The sequence below is a fragment of the Heptranchias perlo genome, chromosome 18, assembly GCF_035084215.1.
Source record: "Heptranchias perlo isolate sHepPer1 chromosome 18, sHepPer1.hap1, whole genome shotgun sequence".
Classification (NCBI taxonomy): domain Eukaryota; kingdom Metazoa; phylum Chordata; class Chondrichthyes; order Hexanchiformes; family Hexanchidae; genus Heptranchias; species Heptranchias perlo.
Window position 1 is genome coordinate 19,847,192 of NC_090342.1, and position 24,223 is coordinate 19,871,414.

The 24,223-nt window shown below is 41.4% G+C and overlaps 1 protein-coding gene across 3 annotated transcripts in view; it reads right to left on the reverse strand.

Moving 5' to 3' along the window:
- The window catches only part of ptprq (protein tyrosine phosphatase receptor type Q), a 203,270-nt gene that overhangs the window by 76,813 nt on the left and 102,234 nt on the right, over positions 1–24,223 (reverse strand). For all 3 annotated transcript variants that reach the window (XM_067999470.1, XM_067999469.1, XM_067999468.1), the window contains exons 29-37: positions 23,791–23,892; positions 21,469–21,589; positions 18,648–18,808; positions 18,338–18,480; positions 12,643–12,811; positions 9,010–9,161; positions 7,397–7,538; positions 5,802–6,071; positions 4,496–4,828 (exon numbers count right to left, since the gene is read on the reverse strand). In XM_067999470.1, coding sequence (XP_067855571.1) covers positions 4,496–4,828; positions 5,802–6,071; positions 7,397–7,538; positions 9,010–9,161; positions 12,643–12,811; positions 18,338–18,480; positions 18,648–18,808; positions 21,469–21,589; positions 23,791–23,892 — 1,593 coding nt within the window. The remainder of the gene's footprint in view (positions 1–4,495; positions 4,829–5,801; positions 6,072–7,396; positions 7,539–9,009; positions 9,162–12,642; positions 12,812–18,337; positions 18,481–18,647; positions 18,809–21,468; positions 21,590–23,790; positions 23,893–24,223) is intronic.

A 24,223-nucleotide genomic window follows, 5' to 3' on the forward strand; every position in this document is an offset into this window, starting at 1 on the left:
AAGTGATTAGGAGGAGGACAGAGACCAGCCCACCCACTATTTCCAGTTGCTGTATCTTCCTTTGCCCAAACCCTGTCCAATTTATCACTTATAGCACTTGCTTCCTCTCTCCCAGGCATCAGCTCAGAGTGTTTCACCCAAGGGAATTAGATTTTAGTAGTGAGGAATTGGCACCAGGTGATTCATCGAGCAGGAGAGATCCAGAGGAGTGGGTAATGGGGCAGGACATGCTCCCTTCCTAGCAGAGGCTGAGGAAAAAGCTGCCTATGTCTTCGGAGTTGTGGGACCCAGAATGCATGGGTACTTGCCTGAAAAGAAGAATGTTTGAGGAACATCATACCTACATACAGGCTTTGTGGGCAATCTCCCAGGATGTGCAGTGACTGACAGGTCTGACTATTAAGTCTGCAGCTCTCCTTTGCTGAAACATCATAGAAGCTTTGTCTTCCTTTCAGGCACCAACGCAGCCAGGGGCAGCTGCTTTGAAATCTGCAGCAGAACTCCAGCTAAAAAGCAGCCAGGCACCTTTGGTGCCTCCACCTCGACGGAAGAACAGGCTGCAGCTCTGGTGAGAATAGGGGACAGATTGGAGTGTAGCATGAATCATGGCTTCCAGACCAAGGAAACTGCTGTGGGCTTTCAGGATCTGATCACTGCCATTATAGAATCATAGAAAGGTTACAGCACGGAAGGAGGCCATTTGGCCTATCGAGTCCAAGCCAGCACTATGCAGAGCAATCCAGCTAGTCCCACTCCCCCGCCCTATCCATGTAGCCCTACAATTTTTTTCCTTTCAAGTACTTATCCAGTTTCCCTTTGAAGGCCATGATTGAATCTGCCTCCACCACCCCCTCAGGCAGTGCATTCCAGACCCTAACTACTCGCTGTGTAAAAAAGTATTTCCTCATGTCACCTTTGGTTCTTTTGCCAATCTCCTTAAATCTATGTCCTCTGGTTCTTGACCCTTCCGCCAATGGGAACAGTTTCTCTCTATGTAGATTTTGAATACCTCTATCAAATCTCCTCTCAATCTTCTCTGTTCCAAGGAGAACAACCCTAGTTTCTCCAGTCTAGCCACGTAACTAAAGTCCCTCATCCCTGGAATCATTTTAGTAAATCTCTTCTGCACCCTCTCTAAGGCCTTCACATCTTTCCTAAAGTGTGGTGCCCAGAACTAGTAACAATACTCCAGTTGTGGCCGAACCAGTGTTTTATAAAGGTTCATCATGACTTTCTTGCTTTTGTACTCTATGCCTCTATTTATAAAGCCCAGGATCCCATATGCTTTTTTAACCGCTTTCTTAACCTGCCCTGCCACCTTCAACGATTTGTATACATATATCCCCCGATCTCTCTGTTCCTGTGGCCATTTTAGAATTGTGCCCTTTAGTTTGTATTGCCTGTCCTCATTCTTCCTACCAAAATGTATCACTTTGCATTTTTCTGTGTTAAATTTCATCTGCCACGTGTCCGCCCATGCCACCAGCCGGCCTATATCTTCTTGAACTATATCATTATTTTCCTCACTGTTCACTACACTTCCAAGTTTTGTGTCATCTGCATATTTTGAAATTGTGCCCTGTTCACCCAAGTCCAAGTCATTAATATAGATCAAGAAAAGCAGTGGGCCTAGTACCGACTCCTGGGGAACACCACTGTACGCCTCCCTCCAGTCCGAAAAACAGCCGTTAACCACTACTCTCTGTTTCCTGTTACTTAGCCAATTCTTTATCCATGCTGCTACTGCCCCTTTTATTCCATGGGCTTCAATCTTGATGACAAGCCTATTATGCGGCACTTTATCAACGCCTTTAGACCAGACATCGCATTCATCCCTGGAGCCACAGATCCAGGAACCCATAGAATGGCAACGGCTGGAATGCATCTGCCTGATACTGTCGTCTCTCAAGAACACTACATGTCAAGACTATGGCCTTCCGCCTCAGGGCATCATGCCAGTGGAACTTGGGAGGCAAGACCGGGCACCTTCTAGAGATGTAGCCAGCAGTGGCTCCAAATCAGGGGCTAGCTGCCATGAGATGAGAGCCACTTCAGTCCCATGACCCTTCTGTGCAGCAGGACGAGCAAACCATCTCCTGCAATCCAAGCCCCCAGGTGGCTCTTAGAAGGATCAATGGACTATGTCAAAAGCAAAATATTGAGGATTCTGGAAATCTGAAATAAAGAAAGGTGATAGAAAGGCATGTGGAAGCACAGTGTTAGGAAAGAGTAGAATGATGCACTTTACAATTATTTTATTAAAATAGACAGTGCACTTACGCTTTGTTATTCATGGACAGCACAGTCATACTGGAAAGGGAGAATTCATTTGGTGATGGCTTATTGATTCAGGTGATGATTGTTGGCAAAGTCACAACGGGGCAAAGAGGGCTGATGTGTTGTCATGCGGTAAAATGGGTATTCGTTTGAGGGAGTATCTCTTTATTTGCAAATTGGGAGAAAGAGGTTAGGGCTGTGGTGTCCAGGTAGACTAAGTCACGAAGAGTCTGAGAGTATCTACCCTTTGGTGCCTGTTGCACTTGTCAGCAAGTACTCCTCTGAATGGATGACATTCTGATGTTCTGATCTCTGAAGTTCAGGATCCTCCGAAGCTAGGGCCACCTCTTCAGCCAATTCAGACTGCAGCCCTTCCTGGATGGTAAAGTTGTGAAGGACACAGCAGGCGATGACAATTCTAGAGGCCCTATTGTATACTGCAGATCCCCACCTGACTGTCCAGGCAGCGGAAGCACGCATTCAGCATCTCAATGGCTCCATAATTACCAGCCTGGTAGCTGCATGTGCTCATTGTACCGCTTTTCTGCTTCTGTTCGGGAAAGTCGGTTTGGGTCATCAACTGTGGCAATAGGGGGTATGGCGTCTTGCCCACTAATCATCCGTTGATATAATTTTCTTCGTTACGAGGTCAGAAAGTGTTGAATGCCTGAGGATGAAGCCCTCAAGGCAACTTCCTGCATATTGAGTGTTGACGTGAATGATCTTCTGAGTGATGTCACAAACTATCTGCACATTCATGAAGTGGAATCCATTCCTGTTCACATAGGTGAAGTGGACTGCTCAGCTTTAAAGGGCATCAGTGACCTGGCATATGTATGCCTATGCTGTTTCCTGGATTATGCTGCAGAGTCCCTGAAGCTTCTTGAAAGGAGTGTACTTTTTCAGGCAATTCTGGTTGAGGCTATGTTAATGAGTGGCAAAGCGTTTTTGCAGAGGTTTCGTAGCATCAGTGTAAAACATAGAGGAAATTCAATTGTAGTGTGACTTTCCTTGACCCTTGGCACTGAAAATCGGCATTTCGCCATACTTACGTAGTTGTGTTGGTGTAGGTTTTCAGGAAATTCCAGGCCCGTATAATTTTTTAAAAACGCCTTCAGTTAATAAAATGTATATGAAGCAAAAACATTTTATTTCAGGAAAAATTTCTATAATGGATGACTCAAAAATATGCCTAGTATCACATCTTTCATAAGAATTTAAATGAACTTTGGTTGGCACATCAGGAACTGTCACAGCATGATTTAAGGTAGTTTTAAATCAAGTCCAGTAAGTACTGGTGACGGATACTGCTATATCTCCTCCTTATAAATCATAGTAATTTGCCCTGTAAGAATTCTCTGTCCTCATTCTCTCATTCCTAGATAAGCTGTCCACTTCCTGTTCTGAATACTGTTTCTCTGCTTTCCACAGTAATGCATTTTCTGTAACTAATAACCATAATTTCCTGATTACCATGCTTCTATTGCTGCATTGGAATTTGGGTCGTAACAAAGGTCAAGGGCTGTCTTTACTGCTCTCTCCATACTAGGCTCCAGAAGCTGTAGCTAGAACAGGTTTGTGAGAAGGTAAATCTGGCTATCATATCATTTTGTGACTCATCCTCTCAATAGTTTAGGGCAGTCCATTAATGGACATATTACGCTTGCCATTTGGGTTAATAACCACTTTATAGAAATATTTGAATTTGTGTCGATCTTTTCAGCAATAAATGCATATTACATTTTTCATCCGTTATATTTTTTTCACAATTATCCTATGTACTCTCAGTGTTATAGATAAATCCAATTCTAATATTTTTCCAATATAAAAGGAGTGGCTTATTACACAGAAACACAGTATACATACAAACAGAACAGGTATAAAGAGCCATTTCATATAAAGCTTCACTCTGGCATTAGCTTTTGTGCCCAAGTAATATTTTGCACATTATTTTATAATTATATTTAATTTCTGTACACTTCAAATATATTACAAAGTCATCAAAAATATTTTTCATAAGAGATAAGGGCCTGAAAATCTACAGGGGTTTCCTTCAAAATCATTTTTTTGTCAGTGTAATATCTAAGCCCTATGAGGGGAAAATCATTTATTTTGATGAGGAATGTAATATTTAATTTTAATACAAAAATTAAATGAACTATCGGCAAAATGTACTAACTGCTGTTATAATTTCATAATCAATTCAATCTATACTTACAGCCAACTGCCGTCTTTGTAGAAATCCAAGTTGAATAATTGCTAAATCCAGCATTTGTGCTAGCAGCAACCCTAAATCTGTACCATCGGAATTTCTTTAATCCAGGTACAATTGTCTCCATGGTGTCATTCTCAGTATCAACGTCATAATCTTCAATTTTCTCAGCTTCAACGCATTCTTGGGTTCCCCAGTCCATGCACGAGGCAGAGCGTAGTTGTACAATGATCCTGAAAAGCCTTAAATAGCCAGGGACAATATCAGGGCGCATCCACCTCAAAGTAACAAAGGTCGATTGAATGGCAATTATCTCTAGATCCTTAGGAGCACTAGGGACTGAAAAATAGAATTATATTAATCATTGCTTCTGCTTTATCAGCCTATGAAAAATCAATAGCATTCAATCTGAATAGCAATCAAACTAAAATGACAGTCACATCTTTGTGTGTCAACTTGGCTCAGTTGATAGGGCTTTCATCTGAATCAGATCACGGGCTTACAATTACTCTTCTATTTCCAAAGTCTATGCCATTCTGCCTTGGGGAAATCAGAAACATCAATATAAGCAGCTGAAGTTTCCACCTAGAAAAGGCACTAATGTTGACAATAGGGAAATGCTGCATTCATTTGGAGTATCAATATGCTCAGTTAAAGATATTCTGAGACACCAGAAAAAAATATCCAGGAGCTAGGTACTGCATATCTGAGAAAGCCAGAAGGAGAGTCATTGGATAAGTTTGTTTTGCTTATGAAGTTATGGTTGTGGGAGGACAAGGGTGATACAGACTGTAGTCAATGGTCATAGTCTCAACCTTCTGAATTCTTCATTATGCTGCCTCTGGCCTCTTGTGCATCCCCCCTCCCTTCAGCCCACCTTACGCTCTGGAATTCCCTTCTTAAATATTAATCACAATGGAACATTACACCTACCCTCCTTCTCGTTCTAATCACATACTCACTGCTGCTGCTGCCCTCAGGACAGGCATGAACAGTATTCTGCTTTTACCTGGTAACAACTAGAAAGCATTTCACATTGAAGCCATTTTCTTGCACATTACCACCTCCCCATCTAGCACACAGAGGAAATCTTTCCTTTATGCTTTAGTATTCACAGGTGAGCTATTGAAATCCAACAGTTCATTTTTACATTGCATTCTGGAAAAGACAACCATCTTGGATTTAACCTAAAATTACTACAATTCCTATAAAATGAAATTCTAATAAAAATATACAATATACATATTAGTCATAACATTTTGGAAGTTTTCATGGTATAAACACTGTAGACCAAATCTACTGAAATTCATACCTGCTTCTGGTAATGTAGTGACTGTGCAATTTTTGCTTTTTCCTTGGCCCACAGAGTTAGCAGCCATTATACTGAACTGATAGGAAGTATTTGATTGGAGTTCTTTAAAAGTATATATACAATCACTGAGAGCAATTCTTTGAACATTATTTTCAAATATGAGTGCATAATAAGTGATAATTCCATCTGGTTTTAATGGTGGATCCCACTCGACAATGACCGACTGCCAACTTGACGCATTGCATTGAAGATTTTGGATAGTATCTGGAACTGTACGGTAGAGAAAGCATTGTAGCACAGATAAAGACAGGAATGAATTAACAAATTGCATGCAAGCAACATTTCCCCATGTGCGTGTTGATTACTACCTATAGTTTATTTTCAAGAAAACGTATTGAAAGGATTTAATCTGCAGTAAGATTACAATGTGGGTGAGCAATGTTTCTGTTTCTTTCAGAGTGGAGACTTGAAACTCTCTACCTACCGTAGACCTATGAGGTATTAGCTGAACAATTTTATAATTGATGGGTAATGGTGTAAGTATGGCATTGATTCTAATTCCCACCCCCCCCCCCAACTCCCCGCCACCGGCCGGGCGGGAGAGGGTTGGGCGAGGGATTAAAATTTTGAAAACGAGCAACCCGCCCCGTCCCCGGTAGCCGCAATATTAATGGCGGCGATTATCGGGGCCGACGAGTCTCCCACTATGGAGCGGCGGGAGGCTCATGAATGTATTTAAATCGGGGTCCTGTGATGCAATTAGAACTCCGAATTGCATTTAACTGCTGCAGCATGGGGTTCCCGTGGGTCGACAAAGTCGCCAGGGGTGCAGAGGTGGGATTGGTCACGGCTTTATCAAGGTGCTTAAAGTTAAGGAGGCCCAATCTGAATAAAGCTTCTGCATTCACAGTTGCTTCCTCGGTTCATTGTGGGCTATGGTTTTGAGAGAATAGTTTGTTTGCAATTGTGACCTTCATACTCTATACTTCGAAAAGGAGAAGTTGATTACGGGTGCTATAGCAGCACTGTATTGGGCTAAAGAAGAGGAAGAGGAGCACCAGCAGTAAGGACGGGCTAAGGATGGAACTGCAGGTGGGCAGCAGAGAAGGCATCAACAGAGGGGCCATGCTCGCAGAAGGCTCTACCCACCTAACAGGGTGTACACAGAGGCTCAGCTTCCTTGACCTCTCTGAGGAGCAGTGCTTTCAGAGGCTCCGAACATCATGGGAGGTGGTCGCCGATTTCTGCAGCCTCCTCAAGGAAGACCTTCTGCCTGCTGGACCTGGCGGCCATGCCATGCCAGTGGCAGTAAAAGTGTCAGTATCAGCCTCAATTTCTTCGCTTCTGGATCCTTCCAGGCAGCGACAGGAGACATAGCGAGGGTGTTGCAGTCGGCTATGCACAAATGCATCAGACAAATGATGGATGGATTATTTACCAGGCATGATGTGACTATTAGATTACTTATGATTCAGAATCTAGGAACAAAATCCAATAATTACTGAGTTCTAAAATACCAGCAAAGTTTTATGACAAAACATATTATTCATGTACTTGAAACAGCTGTTATAAAATATCAATAAAGTTCAACAAACCTGATTGATTTATTTTGAAAATTACAATGTTACTAAATTGATCTCCATTTCCCACTTTGGTAAATGCTGATACGCTGATGTAATACTCATGAAATGATTCAAGGCCAGTGAGATATGCTTCATGAAATAATCCTGATATATTCTTGAAACATAAAAGAAAACAACATGAGATACTTTGCGTAAAAATTTTTACTGTGTTTGAGTACTTCCATTTATACTGTATGTTTGGGTATTTTCATTTATACTGTATGTTTGAGTAGAGTGTGGTTTATCTTCATAGAATCATACATCACAAAGAAGGAGGCCATTTGGCCCATCGTGCTGGTTCTTAGAAACAGCTATCCAATTAGTCCCACTTCCCTGCTTTTTCCCCACAGCCCTGCAATTTCTTCCCCTTCAAGTATTTATCCAAGTCCCTTGTGATAGTTACTATTGAATCTGTCTCCACTACCCTTTCAGGTAGTGCATTCCAGATCTTAAAAATTTGCTGCGTGAAAAAATTTCTCCTCATCTCGCTTCTGGTTCTTTTGCCAATCGCCTTAAATCTGTGTCCTCTGGTTACCGACACTCCTGCCACTGAAAACAGTTTCTCCCTATTTACTCTATCAAAACCCCATATCATTTTGAACACCTATATTGAATCTCCCCTTAACCTTCTCGCTCTAAGGAGAATAATCCCAGCTTCTCTAGTCTCACCACATAACTGAAATCCCTTATCCCTGGTACCATTCTAGTAAATCTCCTCTGCACCCTCTCCAAAGCCTTGACATCCTTCCTAAAGTGTGGTGTCCACAATTGGACACTATATTCCAGTTGAGCCTAACCAGTGATTTATAAAGGTTTACCATAACTTCCTTGCTATTGTACCCTATGCTTCTGTTTATAAGGCCAAGGATTCAATGTGCTTTTTTAACAGCCTTCTCAACTTGTCCTGCCACCTTCAAAGATTTCCTGCGCCCCCTTTAAAATTGTACCATTTAGTTTATATTGCCTCTCCTCATTCTTCCTACCAAAATGCAGCACTTCATACTTCTTTGCATTAAATTTCATCTGCCATGTGTCTGCCCATTTCACCAGGCTGTCTATGTCCTTCTGAAGTCTGCTACTATCCTCCTCACTGTTTCCCACACTTTCGAGTTTCGAGTACTTTGAAAGTATGTCCTGTATTCCGAAGTCCAGATCATTAATATATATCAAAAATATATGTTGTGGGCATATCATTTTTGGCGACTAAGTAAACCACTTGAGTGGAAAATAAAAACAATTACTTGAGTTAATTGTTAATTGTCTACAGCATGTATTTTTGTCCATTTTAAATCTACCCAGAGAGGGAGTGTACAAGTAAACATGCATTATGGGATTTATCTTAGTCAAATCAACAATCCCATATTATTTTTGAGTCAGTGTGATTTCCCTGAATGTTGCCATGTAAAACAGTGGTACTGCCAACAGTCAAACTTCTTTTGACATCACCATTGAAATAGTCACTACCACCTTCAAAAGAGAAGTATGAATTTTATATATCTTAAAAAATATATACCAATTCAAAACCCTAAGTGCCATGAATGGTATGCAATAGTGAAATGTTTGCATCAAACCTCAAAGAACAGTACCTTAAAATATATGCTTTCACTTGTGTTGTCAATTATTTTAAAACTGTAGAGCTGCACAATACCATTTGGCATAGGACTAGGTTTCCACCTAACCAAGACAGAGTCTGCTGTATGATTTAATATCACCAAGTCTTGTGGAGGAGTTGATGGTACTGAAAATGAAATTCAAATCAATCATAAATTTTAAAATTAAAAAATATATGTACTGCATAAGCCTTCAACTTTTCTACCAGCTAATTCTGGTCACATATACACTCTCCAAATGGGACATAGTACTGGCTGTTCTGAACATATTTTGGAATTATTCTTGTTTTTTGTTGGATGCAAATATTTTTCAGTTTGGTAAAACTCTTACTGAAACTCTGTTTCAGTCACAAAAAGGCATGACTGCAAAACCTATTTGCATAAACCTAATTTTGAAATCACAGGTGCAAAAATGTTAGCGTCATTGTCACTGCAGTGTGATGAACTATAAGGGTGATTCCACAATCCAATACCCAGTGTACTATGCTACCACTGCTCTCATGCTGCAGAGCTCTTCCAGGCATCCACAGGGGACATGAAGGAAAGTCCACTGTATCACTATATCATCTACTGCTGCATTAAGCAAGTATCTGAAGGCCTGTTTCTAAACTTCAGCAGCAATGGTTAAAGTGGAATTTATTAAGAAGGAGTACTCTTTGCCAGCCCTTATGTAACCTTTGACCCCGCCTGCAGGAATATTCTATCATTTTCAAATGTCATTGTGAACATTTAGTGCGTGCAGTTGAAAACAAATCTTTCTTCAAGATTTCTTGTACATTAGCAATTCTTAATCAATACGCAGTATATGAATCAGTATTGGTGGATTGAATGGAGCAGAATCCTTCATAAAGCGATAATTATAATCAAAACTTAACATCAAACCCTTATTCATAAATAATGATAAAAATAATTGACCATACAACACTATTCCATGTAATGGGCTAACAACTTTTTTTGGTCAGCCTTCTGGTTCTGGTGAGCTTTGAGTTTAAATTGGCCAAATTCTCCCTCACTAAGCCAGTTTCCTTTCCCTGATCTAAATGGACCGACTGACTCTTCGTGTGTCCCCTTTTCCATTTTTTCTCTATGTTCCTAGGAAGTGGGAGTGCTATGGCCATATTTTTCTTCCCCATTCAGGGATTCACCAATAGGCCTGTCAACCAATTTGGCTACCTATATTCCAGCAGACAACACCCTGCTGGGTATTCAAGAATACCATTTCAAGTGACTGGTCTTCTAGTAATCTAAAGTGAGATAACAAATTACTTATTGCTCCTGGTTGTTATGGAAAACAGTAAAGATAGGTGGTTCGTTACCACATCGATCCCCCTTTTGTCCCTGCAGCTGTAAGAAGGATTTTGAACCTGTGTGAATTCACTTAATTTTAAAACACAACATTTAAACATAAATTATTTCAAATACTTTCCATGAAAAAAAAGTTTAAAAAATCTCAGAACCTGACAGTATTGTACCTATATTTTAGGAATGTAAAGGCATATTCATTGGAAAACTATTTAGAATGTTGTTTAGATGTAATAACCATTTTTATATAGAGACACCTCTAAAGATAATGGGCTGGAACTTGCTCCGACCAGCATGGTAAGCCTCTCCGCACATCCTGCGGATAAAAAATACAAATATACTCACTACGTAGGCCACAACATCCATTTGCTTAATTTTGAAATCTTCTCCAATGGTGCGCTCCGAGATCAGCGCAGGCCATGTGCGCATGCAAAGACTGTGGGAATGCATGCCCCGCCCACAAGTAGGCAAGTAATACTCATTCATTTAAAGTGACATTCCTTATGTTAGTCTAAATAACAATTTAACATAATAACATACCTTATTATAAAAAGGCAAGGAAATTATTTATAATGTACTGAAACATACAGAAATTAAAAGTTAAAAAAAATTATTTTAACATTTTTTTTAACGATCAAAAATTAAAATAGGAATAATTTGACATTCCACATTTTTAAAATTTAATTTTTTGTTGTTTTGCAGTCATTATAAATCTCCGCACTTTTAAAAAGTATTGTGGGGCTGGTATTTTCAACCCTACCTTCTCATGGCGTAAGTATCTTCGTTCCAGCTGGGCAGATGGGTAAGTTTACGGTTGTTTGGTGATTGTGTTTGATTGTACTGAATGTGGCGTGGTTGACTCTTTAATTCGGGACTGCCAAAACACCGTTGAACCAATCAGAGCAAGTTTGCGATTTCCGGGTTTTAATGCGCATGTGCGCATTTGCGAACTTGCTCCGATGAATTTGACGGCGGTTGGGATGGACGCCATTACAGAGCGGCATCCAAGGTAAGTAAGTTCTGGGCCAATAGGCAGTTGCTCATAGTTATGTTCAATACAGTAATATTAGACGAATAGAGATAAGTTTAATTCTTGCTGCTGAACTCCACTTTTTCTTGCAAGTGCATTGTACCAGAAAAACAATGCACAGGGATGAGTACATGTTTTGCATGAAAAAGATAAATCAAAGATCACAAAAGCTGTATGGGGTGTTATTTCATTCAGCCAATAATTGAAACCCAATGGCCCAGAAATTGCTCCGAGCAGCGAACGAACGGCGCTCGCCACTTCTTAGATTTCTTCTCACCCACAAACTTACCGCAGTCTTTACTGCATGAAGTTCCTCTAATTCAAAGCTGAAAAGAGTCCAACGTTAATTCCAAAGGAACTAGGACTATGCGAGCAATGACAAGATCGCTCTCTCCCCTCGACCAATCAGATTACAGCATTTTTGACACGCTGCAAAGAGTCAGTGAGTCAAAGCCAGGAAATGAAAGGTAAAAAATTATAAACCTTGTAAAAACAGTTAGAAACAACAAAATAATGAGAGGGTAAGAAATATTGAATTAAAAGATAGAGAAAAAAGAGACAGAAAGAAAAAGTTAAAAAATTAAAATTAAAAGAATTTTTTTTAAATGTCCAACAACTCCTAAAATCACAATTAATGAGACTCCACATTTTTAAAATTTAATTTGCAGTGCTAGAGAGTTTGGTGGCAGTCATTAAGACTTACCACGCTGTTAAATCTTAGTTTAGAGCTGATATTTTTGAGCCTACCTTTTTTGTGGCAACATTACTTAGTTTCCAGCTGGGCAGGAGAGCAAGTTGGTGTTGGTCCATTGATTCCAGTCGCCGAGGTCCCTTTAACTCAAGTCTGTCACATTGTCGGCAAACCAGAGAGCGCACGTTCCGGATTTCCCCGGATTGCGCATGTGAGAAACGCTGGAACTTGCTCTTCAATTTCACCACTAATAACGGTGAGCGCTGTTGAGCTCATCATTATTTTAGAAGCAATTTCCGGGCCATCATTATCACAGCAATGTCATTACTTACAAGAGAGGTAGATAAATGCATTTCATCACAAAAATCAAAGCTTGCTGAGAGATTGGTTGTGCTGATAAGTGTATATTTCTTAACAAAAAATGTCCTGCTGCATTGTGCACAAATTAGTTGATCAATTCTTAGTTGAAAGATTGATTGACAAGGTACGATAAGTTAATTATCATTTTAGTCACTGTACCTTTTTTACTATTTTCTATTTTAACCTATACCCCAGTAGTTCTGTATTTGCATTGAAATAAACTTACCATCTTCATCAGTGTACACATCATTCATTTCACTCGTCTGAATCTCATCTCCAAAGATACTGCAGGCTGTCACCCACAATTTATAGTGGCTGAATTTGGCCAAATTAACCAAAAGTGCTGACACATTTGCATTTTCACCAATACTTTCTTTTTCAAAGTCTGTGATGTTCTGAAAAACAATTTCAAGTAGCTCGTTGCATATGTGAATTTTCTGTCTCATCTCAAGCATTTTATATACCAGAAATGGTGAAATTAATTAAAAATATGCTTTGTTATTTAGATTATGACATTAAATAATGTTATATTCTGTCTGCATTCTTATTTTCTCTGATGTATTTGCATCCAAGCATACCTTTTAAATCATGTTTCTGAACTGGGATCATCAAACCCTACGGTGGTCCATGAGGTCATCAGATTTCTTTATTTTCCATACTTATTGACTTTCTAGTGTTCTATCTGTTGCTATAGGCTAATAAACTGAGTTATAGGTATGCGTTCCTCCTCTCTCAATTTTCCTCTGTGTTCTGCCCAGGCAATACTTTACACCCAAGCAGTAGATAGGAAAATCCACCCCTGTTAGTAAAGCTCAAAGCTGTGGGGATTCAGGGAAAATCTTGGGAACAGATAAGCTAAGAAATTGGCTGAAGGATAGAAAACACCAGACAGCTGTTAGAAGAGTTATGTCAAGTTGAAGGGGGGACATATTAAGTGAGTTACCCCAGAGATTGGTGTTAGGATTACTACTGTTTCTATTACTTCAGTGACTTGAATTCAGAAACTCAATGCAAATTGGTTACATTTGGGAGGGGTCAGTGGAATTGGAGAAGGCTCCTCAGAAATTACAAAATGATTTGAACAAAAAGTTTAATGCAGGCGAGTATAAAGTACCACACAAAGGAAGGAAGAATGGATGACTTACACTCCATAAATTGAAATAGCTACGGATGAAGTTGAAATAGGCCTAGGAGTCTTAGTAAATTCGACCATCAACAAGTCCAACCAATGCAGAGCAGCAATCAATAAAACCAACAGAATGTTGAACTATCCACCCATAACAGTAGAATACAAGTCAGAAGAAGTTGCAACAAAACTGTAAAGTGCTCTGGTCAGACCATACTTTGAGAACTGTGTCCAGTTCTGATCACTGAGACAAAGGGAGACACTCAAGGCCTGGAGGCAGTGCAAAGAAGAGCGGAGATGTACAAATCTCCAGAGAAAGGGGGGAAAGGCGTGTCCAACGTGGCCCTCATCCTGATGGCCACCTTTGTGTGCGGCTGCATCAAGCTGTGCTTAGACTCTTGGTACGCAAACACAAAGGGCCCGATTTTAGCACCCGCTACCGGGTGCGTTCTCGGCAGGGGGGCCCCCGAAAATCCCGAAATCCAGGTGCAGGACCGGATCGCGCCTCGATCCCGCCCACTTCCGGGTTCCCCGATGACGCGCCGGCGTGCGCGCGCAGCCCCCGCTGGTGGGAATCCCGCAGGCAATTAAAGCCAGCGGGATGCCACTTGAGAGTATTTACTTTGCTTGTTCAGGTCATTAACTGACCTGATTAAGGGACTGTGTGTGATTTTGGATAAATATGGGACTGTTTCACACACTGGGGGAAACACTCCCAGTTGAAATGGACGTGTTTCAGCTGTCAGCCTGTGGCAGCTGCAAAGGTCCATTTGACAGGTTGGGGGGGGCTGGGAGACCCTTAGCCATTGCAGGAGGCTGCTCTGTCACTTGGGACAAAGTTTGGCCTCCACCACCCTCCTCCTGATGGTCGAAGTCACCAATCTGCACACTTACCCCGGGGTCCGGAGACATGTACCTACCTTGCGGACCCCCTCAGATGTACATCTAGCGGATGGGGGCCGCCGTAGCTGCAGTCATGACCTCCTCGGAGGGCGAACAGCATCACCAGCCTCACCTGCCTCGCCATCCACCTCTGACACGTGGAGCTCCACAACACAGTGCTGTGACACATCCACCTGTACAGCAGGAGGGAGGGCTACCGCAGAGAGAGATGCGTCGCAGAGGGCACTACCCTCGCCACACGTTCCACAGACCGAGGCTCAGCCTCCTGGACCTCTCTGAGCAGCAGTGCACACGAAGGCTCAGAGTCAGTCGACATGTAGCCGTGGACATTTGCAGCCTCTTTCATGCTGAGCTGCTCCTGGCTGGCCCGTGCACCATCTTCCTACCTGTCACTGTCAAAGTCACCACTGCCCTCCCGAACTTCTGCTCCACAGCCTTCCAGGCTGCAACCGGGGACATCCCCGATGTCTCTCAGTCGTCTGCGCAGAAGAGCCCTGCAAATACACCTACACCCACTCTGCGGTGACACACTGGGTGGCATCAGTGGTCGGTCCTCATAGGGATACCCAGGAGCGGGCATTATTGCACAAACCGGACAGGATTCGCGAAGACATGGCAGTAGTGGTGCCAATATAATGTGTGATGTGAGTTGTTCTTTAATTCAATAGAAGTAAGAACCATGACAAACCCTCAAACACCCTTGTGCATCCCCTTCATGCTCACGACACGTTTGCCTTACGCTGCCTACTGAACATATGTGATGCATGCCCTGTGGCTGCAGCACAGGTGGTGGCAGGTTGAGTGAGGCTGGCCGTGAGAGAGATGCACGAGAGGGTGAGTATGGGATAGACCCATGAGATTGTATGAGGATTGGGTTGCGTGGTAGTGGCAGGGTGAGTACTCGCGAGGTGAGTAGGTGCAGGTAAGATGAGGATGAGGTTTGAGTGGGTATAAGGGGTGATGTGACAGAGTAGTGTTGGCAGTGCCGAAGGAGATGTGGGGTGGGGGCAGTGTTGTGGCAGACGGAGTGTAGGGGAAAGACTACGTGTTCTCACTGTGGCTGACCTGCTGAGGTCATTGCAGCGCCTCCTGCACTGTATGCAGGTGGGCGATATGTTGGTGGCGCTGGTGACCTCCTCTGCCACCTCGGGCCAGGCCTTCTTGGTGGCAGAGGCAGGCCGCTTCCTCCCGCCCGCCGGGTGGAAGATCTCTGTCCTCCCCCTCCTCCTCACCCCATCTAATGATACCTGGGGTGAGGCATCATTAAACTGGGAACAGCCTTCCCCCTGGGCTGCTCCATGCTGTAATTTTTGCTGTTTGTTGCAGAATCTGTCAGTGGAGGACTGCCCCTTTAAATAGAGCGCCTCCAGCTGACAGATCTTACTGCGCATGTGCAGCCCGCCCGACGCGCAGATCAGCAGCGGGGAACCCGGAGGAGCAGGTAAGTGAATCCAATTAGTGTGTTGCCTGCTACGATCGCACAGGCAACCCACTAATTTCACCGGGCGCGCTGGCCCACCCGCCGAAAACCCGCACCCCTGGTAAAATCGGGCCCAAAGTGTCACTACGTGCTGAGGTTCTATCTGTCCCCGGTGTTGAGAAGGATGGGCCTGGCCACGCTGCCACAGAACGCTCCATCCAGTTGGACCGTTCCGCCCCACCTGTCCTTCGTGGAAAAGTTTGTGCAGAAAAACACCTTTGACCACAAGGCGATCAGTAAGTGGTCCGCACGTAACGTCCTCGAGACCCTGCGGGAAAAGGAGATGGTGGATCCTGTCGGTTGGTTCCCCGAGCAGACTGTCAATGTCATTTGGCAGAACGCCTCATCGCCAGAGCTGTCAAACAAGCACCAAGACCTAGCTTGGCTGGTGATGAGAAGGGCCCTTCCCGTCAGATCCTTCATGCACTCCCGGACTCTCAGCGCCACCGCGCGCTGTCCCCGAGGAGGCTGCGGTGGAGACGATACAGTCACCCATCTCCTTCTGGAATGTGCCTTTGCAAAGAAGGTCTGGAGAGAGATGCAGTGGTATCTATCCAGGTTTGTGCCGAGCAGTTCCGTAACACAGGATTCTGTGTTCTACGGGCTGTTCCCGGGGACGCACACCGAGACAGACATCAACTGCTGCTGGAAGACCATCAACTCGGTGAAAGACGCCCTTTGGTCTGCCCGAAACTTGCTGGTCTTCCAGTGCAAGGAGCTGTCCTCGACCGAGTGTTGCAGACTGGCACATTCCAAGGTCTAGGACTATGTGCTCAGGGACGCAATGAGGCTGGGTGCGGCCACCGCAAAGGCTTGGTGGGGAAAGGCAACCGTTTAGAGCCTTCCCGCCACTGTATACTGAGGGGCTGCAATCAGGGAAAAACCCCCTCGGGCAGAATGTAAAATTCAAATTGATGTAATGTACCTGTAATGAATCTGTAATCAATAATCTGTATTGAGTGTAATGCAATGAGGCATCCTAGAGTGTGATGAACTGTAATTATGTACAATGTGTTCATTGAACTGTACTTGTATAATCTGTATTGTGTACGTTTGGAATGTGATATGACAACTGTATTGTATGTATTGATGCAAATTTTATGAATAAAGTATATTTTTTGAAATAAAAAGAAGAGCCTCAAGGATAATCCGCAGTCTCATTTGTGAGGGAAGACTGAGTAACTTGGACTCTTCAGTCTTGAAAGGAAATGTCTGAGACCCAATCTTAGAGGTACATAAGGTGGTATATGGCATGGAAAAGATGAATTAAGTGGTTAGAGTAGGACAAGGCAAATTAAGACTGATATCGGGAAGCTTCTTTTAGACAGTGATCAATACATGGAATGGACTTCTGGATAAAGTGGTGGAAGCAAAAACTCTGGAATCATTTAAGAACCAACAAGATGCTGCAATGGGGGATTTTTGAAACTCTGTATAATTCATAACAACCATCTGCCACCCTGTGAGTAAACACCATTAATGATGCTGCCTCATTATGGTGAACAGAATGGAGATGAGCAGATCCCTCCATTAAAAAAAACTCTTTCCTCATCACCAAACCTGATGAGAGACTGTCTGGCTTCAAGCTGCCAAGACATCTCTGGTGCAAGTTCAACCATTTTAGATGTGGGGTGGTAAGGTGTGTGGCAAATGACCACACCTGGGAACTCAGGAACTGCCCTTGTGTAGCTGCAGTGCAGTTGAAGATGCCACACATCTACTGAATGGCTGCACATTTCATGCTAGTCTATCAGGAGGATTTTCCAGACTCTACAATGCTGACCCCGAGTCTACTGAATGATTAAAGCAGGTATTATGCCTACCCATGTCCCTTGACACTTTGGAATCTTTCGACAGCTTTGACATTTTTAACTTATAGTTTATCTCTCTACTTTATAGTTTGCATTTTCATTTTTTTCCACTCTTTATTGTACCACTTAAGCAATTAAATATAATTAATTCTTCTTTCAATATTCAGCTATTTGATTTGGTCAGTCAGCTTGCCAAAGTGCTCGTTATTTCCAAATATTCAGTGAATTTCACTTTTGAAGCACAGATTGATTACTAATTAATTTTGGAATTCGTAAAAAGATTAGTATAACACAATTTCAGTATGTTTTATAAGCCTATAAATTATAGTTTGTGACATTAGCGAATGAAAGTATGACAATCCTCTGCATGTTATTTAACATAGGTCTTAACCCATTTATTTTAGATGGTTTAATGTCATACTAATATAATGGACAAAAAAAAAGTCATATGAATGTATTATGTGCTTATCCACTCATATCGTCAACAGTAATTTCTAGGCTATAGTCCCTTAACATCTACAAACCTCCCATTGTTTCCAATTAACTGCTTGATATGAGGATGGCAAGACACTTTTCCAGTTAAAGCCTGAAAATATCATACCTGTGTAAAAATACCAGAAGCATTTCTGTAGTGAACTGTGTAATATTGGACATTTCCAGTAGGTTTAAAAGGAGGGTTCCAAAAAACCTGAATAGAGGTGGAACTTTTGTTCACATAGGAGATAATGCCTTGAGAGTTATTTGCTGCAGGAAAATATGTATACATTAGTTAGATAGCTTCCTTTCACAAAAAAATGTAAGAATAGAAAGAATGTGTTATTTTATATATTTCTGTAACAATTACTCATCAATAATGCCAATATTTTAATACCTATTACTTACAAGTTTCTAAAGGCAGTGTAGATACTTACAATTCTCAGATGTTCGAAACGTGATGTTATTACTTTTCATGCCACCATCACCAAGCCTAGTATTTGCTGTTACAAAAGCATGGTATTCAGTGTTATTGTCCAAGTCTTTCAACAGTACAGATGTTCCTGTCTCATTTAAAATTAGTTGCATTGTTGCACTCCTGTAACAAAAATAATGACCGAAAATGAAAAGAATCTACATTATTTCATATCACAAGATCACAGGATAATTACAGGCCATTGAGTTCATCTTAGTTCATCCATGCAGAAGTAACCTACAGTTCTACTCCACTGCAGAATCCAACTGTTTCTTAAACAATTCTAGTTTTTTTAATTCTCCCCAGTCTTCTATCCAGAAGTCCCTTCCATATACTGATCACTCTTTGTATGAAGAACAACTTACTGATATCAGTTCTAAATTTATCAGTCACTAGTTTGAACCTATTGTCCTCTGCCCTACTCACACAATTTAATTTGAGGTAATTTTATGGATTTACCTTTCCCATTTCACCTATTAGCTTATATGCCTCAATAAAATTACCCCAGTCACTTCTTTTCATAAGAACATAAGAAATAGTTGCAGGAGTAGGCCATACGGCCCCTTGAGTCTGCTTTCAAGACCGAAAAGCACAGCTTTGTCCAGTCTTTCCTCATAACTCAGGCCTCTTGCTTGGATATGAAAATGTTACAAAAAGTTAAATGATGTCACAGCATGTGTTATATTAAGCATATAGGGTTTTTATTTATTGAGCAGGGTAAAGGCTAAGAAGATAGGATTACTCATATTTAAGTTTAATTTTTTTAATGAAGTTATCTTCCAATTAGCAAGAGTAAATTAAGCATTCGAACAATTAAGTCACTAGAGATGTCACCACTTTGAACCTAACTTTCTGAGGCCTTGCTCAGCAACCATCATTAGGGCGCCCAATTCTATGAAAGTTAATGCCATGATGCTAGAGACGGTAGCATGAGCTGGCATGGAAGAGAAGGCTACAACTTGAGTGTAGAGTTGTGGCCTCCTTAATAATGTCATTGTTTCATTTTACTTTTGTATTTAACTTTTTTCTCTCTTGCTTTTGAGATTTTTCTTTGGATCAATGTCTTTGCAATATTTGCTTGTCTGTTGCCTATGTTTATTCCTGTAGCCTAATGATCCCTTCATCAAGTGTTTCTTGAAGTTTGTTTTACAGTTATCTTGTATTTGGCCTTAGTTATGTATATAGTGAATAGAACACCTTGTTCAGAGCAGTTCCGAAGTGCTGCTGAAAACAACCTTCAATAGCACAGCTGGAATGAACTCGTTCCTACAGGTGTCTCACTTCTGAAGTGTTTAACCACGATGGCCAGCCATCATGATGTGGGGCAGGCTTGATGGACTAGCTGGTCTTTTCTTGCCTGTCAATTTCACATGATCTCTGATGATCAGATTTTGCTCATGTCATATACAAAACATAGAATGGATCAATGCACTAAATTATCTTCTTGGTTATTTCCTTTTTAAAGATTTTCATCTGGAAATGTATGTGTTATTTTTTATGTTGTTCATTCTCTTAACATTTTCACTCCATTTTTTTCTGGCAGTGTTATTTTTCTTCTTTCATTTCTGCTACATTACTGTAACAGGGCACTGCCTCACTCATGCCTTCAGAGCTGTTTTATTCATTGTTCAGTCTCCTGTTCCAGTCCTTTGGCCTCCACTTTCTTACTATAGCTTGCACCCACCCATTCACAGGCATTTTACTTGCATTCTGCCTAATCAAAGCTTTGAGTCTACCAGGACAATAGAAAATAGACATTTCTACAGCTGTCCCTGATGATTATGTGGAAGTATGTATCTTTACGGTCATATTATCTTGGGGTGTACCCCACAGGATAATCTGTAACACAATGGCTTAGATTTTCCAATTACAATGTTGACAGTAACCCATTAAAATGAATGCGGTATGATTAGAAAACATAGACCAATGCCTCTGAATCTTGCGTTGTCAAACCCAAATGGTGTGAAGCTACATCCTCCGGGGGTGGGGGGGGGGGGGGAGCGGGAGGTGGGGAGGTTTGGCACTGTTTCTCTCTGGAGTTAGCTTGGGATCCAATCCTAGAAAAAGCTTTGCAGCAACACTAAAGTTGCAGCATAAATGCACCTTAATTGGCTTATAGCTGGGTGGTGGAATTTAAACATTGCTGAGTTGCCTTTATCACAAAATCAGCCCTACTTTAGTTTATGGCTAGAGTTTTTTTTCCTCTGGTTAGAAGTAGTTAGCTCGTGAATATTACTAATGGCTTGCTGAATTATTTTGCACTTAGTAATGGCGTGCTCCAGGGCGAGCATGAGCCTGAGTGGGATTGTGTCCTCATATTTTTGGGGCCAATATCTTCACAATGTGGCCCAGTGGCTCAAACAGTTTGCAGGCTTGATTCTATACCAGCACATTGAATTTGAGTCATATGTCTCTCAAACTCACTTCCTTCAGTGAGGTGAATCTTCAATTCAAGCCACTAAATAGAGTGCCTCATGACATCAAAATATCCATCTCAGGGAAAGACAAAACTGATATCATCCATCCTGCCCTGCTTAAATCACCCTGCAGACGGTTTATCATGGTGCATCACTGACAGCAGATGTAAATTATTCTACACTTCACACTGTCTTGCCCATCTAGTACAGTATATGGGAAGAAGCACAGGATAAATATCCATTTGAAAAATGTAAATATTTTTGATAAGATTAATTGTACAATAAATGGTTTAAAATGCCATGTATACAATTTGCTATAAATTAAAATTTACTGTTAAAGTTAACAACTAATTTACTAAATCTTACCAAACATAGACTGAGTAGTACAGAATCACTCCATTTGGTTCCATGGGAGGCTTCCATGACAGATGTACAGTGGTAGAAGACAACTCTTTTGATGTGAGTGATTGTGGAGATGAGCTAGGAACTATGGATTGTAGATAAAAAGATAAGAGTTCTGTATTTGAATGTTGACTCATACCATATAGATGGAATATCAACAATTTGCATTTTGATGCAATTCTGTCCATTTTAAATTAAAAATTGAGTACTGCCAAATCATAAAACTAAGTAAACGATGATTTTGTTTCTGTCTACATGATACAAGCAAGTTTAACATCTATTACTGTAACACCACAAGACAAACTAGGTACCATACCAAGGATTTAGACTAAGTAAACTATACATCCCATAATGCCTTGAATGAATTTTAATGTTAGCTAATTTTTTTTTAAATCACTTCAAATTACTGCATATTTCATTATTACACAATATTAGCCATGTAATTGAAGGCTTAACTTTTGCATTGGATTATGTAGTCAAGCTTCTGGAGTGGGAATTGAACCCACAACATTCTGATTCAGAAGCTAGAGTACTATCAATGAGCTGCTGGCATTACACTGAGCCACTGGATACAATCAACTATACTATCAACAAGAGCATATTGCAAAGCTCCTCCTGATCTATCAAGGCAGTGAAAGCACCCCTTTAGGATCCCTTGGGGGTGAAATTGGTCAATGACAATAGTGCAAAACGGGCTGATAGCAAATTGGCAGTCAGTTTTACACTGCACCCAATTTTCTTTTCCATTAACTTCCTCCTCATTTTAATATAATCTCCTTGCAGCATTGGTGCACACATGGGAGATCCCAGATTGTGATGGAAACTACAGTGCTGCCGTTATGGGGCAGAAACGGGTCCCATCCAGAATCCACATCCAAAAATGCAAGTACTCTCATTTAAAGCTGCAAACTTGTCAAAAATGGCTGATATCTCTATTACTTTTATACTCAGCCTACGATTCTTATATTCATAGAGTCATAGAGTTATACGGCATGGATAGAGGCCCTTCGGCCCATCGTGTCCGCGCCGGCCATCAAGCCCTGTCTACTCTAATCCCATATTCCAGCATTTGGTCCGTAGCCTTGTATGCTATGGCATTTCAAGTGCTCATCCAAATGCTTCTTGAATGTTGTGAGGGTTCCTGCCTCCACAACCCTTTCAGGCAGTGAGTTCCAGACTCCAACCACCCTCTGGGTGAAAAAGTTCTTTCTCAAATCCCCTCTAAACCTCCCGCCTTTTACCTTGAATCTATGTCCCCTTGTTATAGAACCCTCAACGAAGGGAAAAAGCTCCTTAGTATCCATCCTATCTGTGCCCCTCATAATTTTGTACACCTCAATCATGTCCCCCCTCAGCCACCTCTGCTCCAAGGAAAACAAACCCAATCTTCCCAGTCTCTCTTCATAGCTGAAGCGCTCCAGCCCTGGTAACATCTTGGTGAATCTCCTCTGCACCCTCTCCAAAGCGATCACATCCTTCCTGTAGTGTGGCGACCAGAACTGCACACAATACTCCAGCTGTGGCCTAACCAGTGTTTTATACAGCTCCATCATAACCTCCTTGCTCTTATATTCTATGCCTCGGCTAATAAAGGCAAGTATCCCATATGCCTTCTTTACCACCTTATCTACCTGTTCCGCTGCCTTCAGGGATCTGTGAACTTGCACACCAAGATCCCTCTGACCCTCTGTCTTGCCTAGGGTCCTCCCATTCTACTTACTTCATGTTCTGATTCTGAATCCATTCTGGTCATGTAGAAAAAGTTGTCATGCATGTACAGATCACTGCTACATCTTCATGTAACCAAGTAATCATAGCATGTCTGTTATCAAGTATCACATTCTAGGTGTGTAATCTAGAACTGAAACCAGCTTGCAGCTACACTTCAATTAGATGCCGTACAAACCAGATGGAAATTAGCACCTTGCAGCTATTTCGTTTGTTCCAGTTTCCCATAGTTCAATAAAAATTTGTTATGGTTATACTGCACTTTGGGAACTGGATTTCTGCCGATTTTGAAACATCAGATTTCAAAGCTGCTGCAATTTCCAAAGTGATGAAAGTGAAAGATTCAATTATAAGAAAAGTGTTTTTTATCCTTATAATAGCATAATCAAAAGATAATATGCTTTAAAAGTATTGTTCTGGTATTCTAAAAAAAACTATCAGTCTGTCAAAAGAATAAATGTTTCAAAATGATAAAACTATCCCTTTAACTCACAGGTTCCATATACTTTGTTGCAATTGCTGGACAATAACATTTGATAGTTTTACAGTTATGCTTACCACCTTCCCCACTTAAAATGTACAGTGGTTGGCTTTGAACACCTTCACCCTTGCTAGTACTTGCAGATATTTTTAATGAGTATTTTTCATTAGCTTTTAAACCTGTAAAATGTGAATACAGAAAATATGATTAATTTGGTACATACTTAGTAAGAATAATGATTACATCTAGATCCATAATGTGATGAATTATATTTAGTTCACAATAAAATGTAATTGCAATACATGCCATTGTGATCAATCAGTGGGGAAAGATCAGAGTGTGGTAGACTTGTTCCATGTGCTAACACCAGTGCTGCTGTGGAAAGTAAGGGCATATCTGGAGCAGCTTTTTAAAGTTTATTACTTAGCCTAGATATGGGGGTAAGAATTCCTCTGGTTGCTTTATGTAACCATATTGTAAATGTGTTTGTGAAGATTTCCTCTGTTCAGT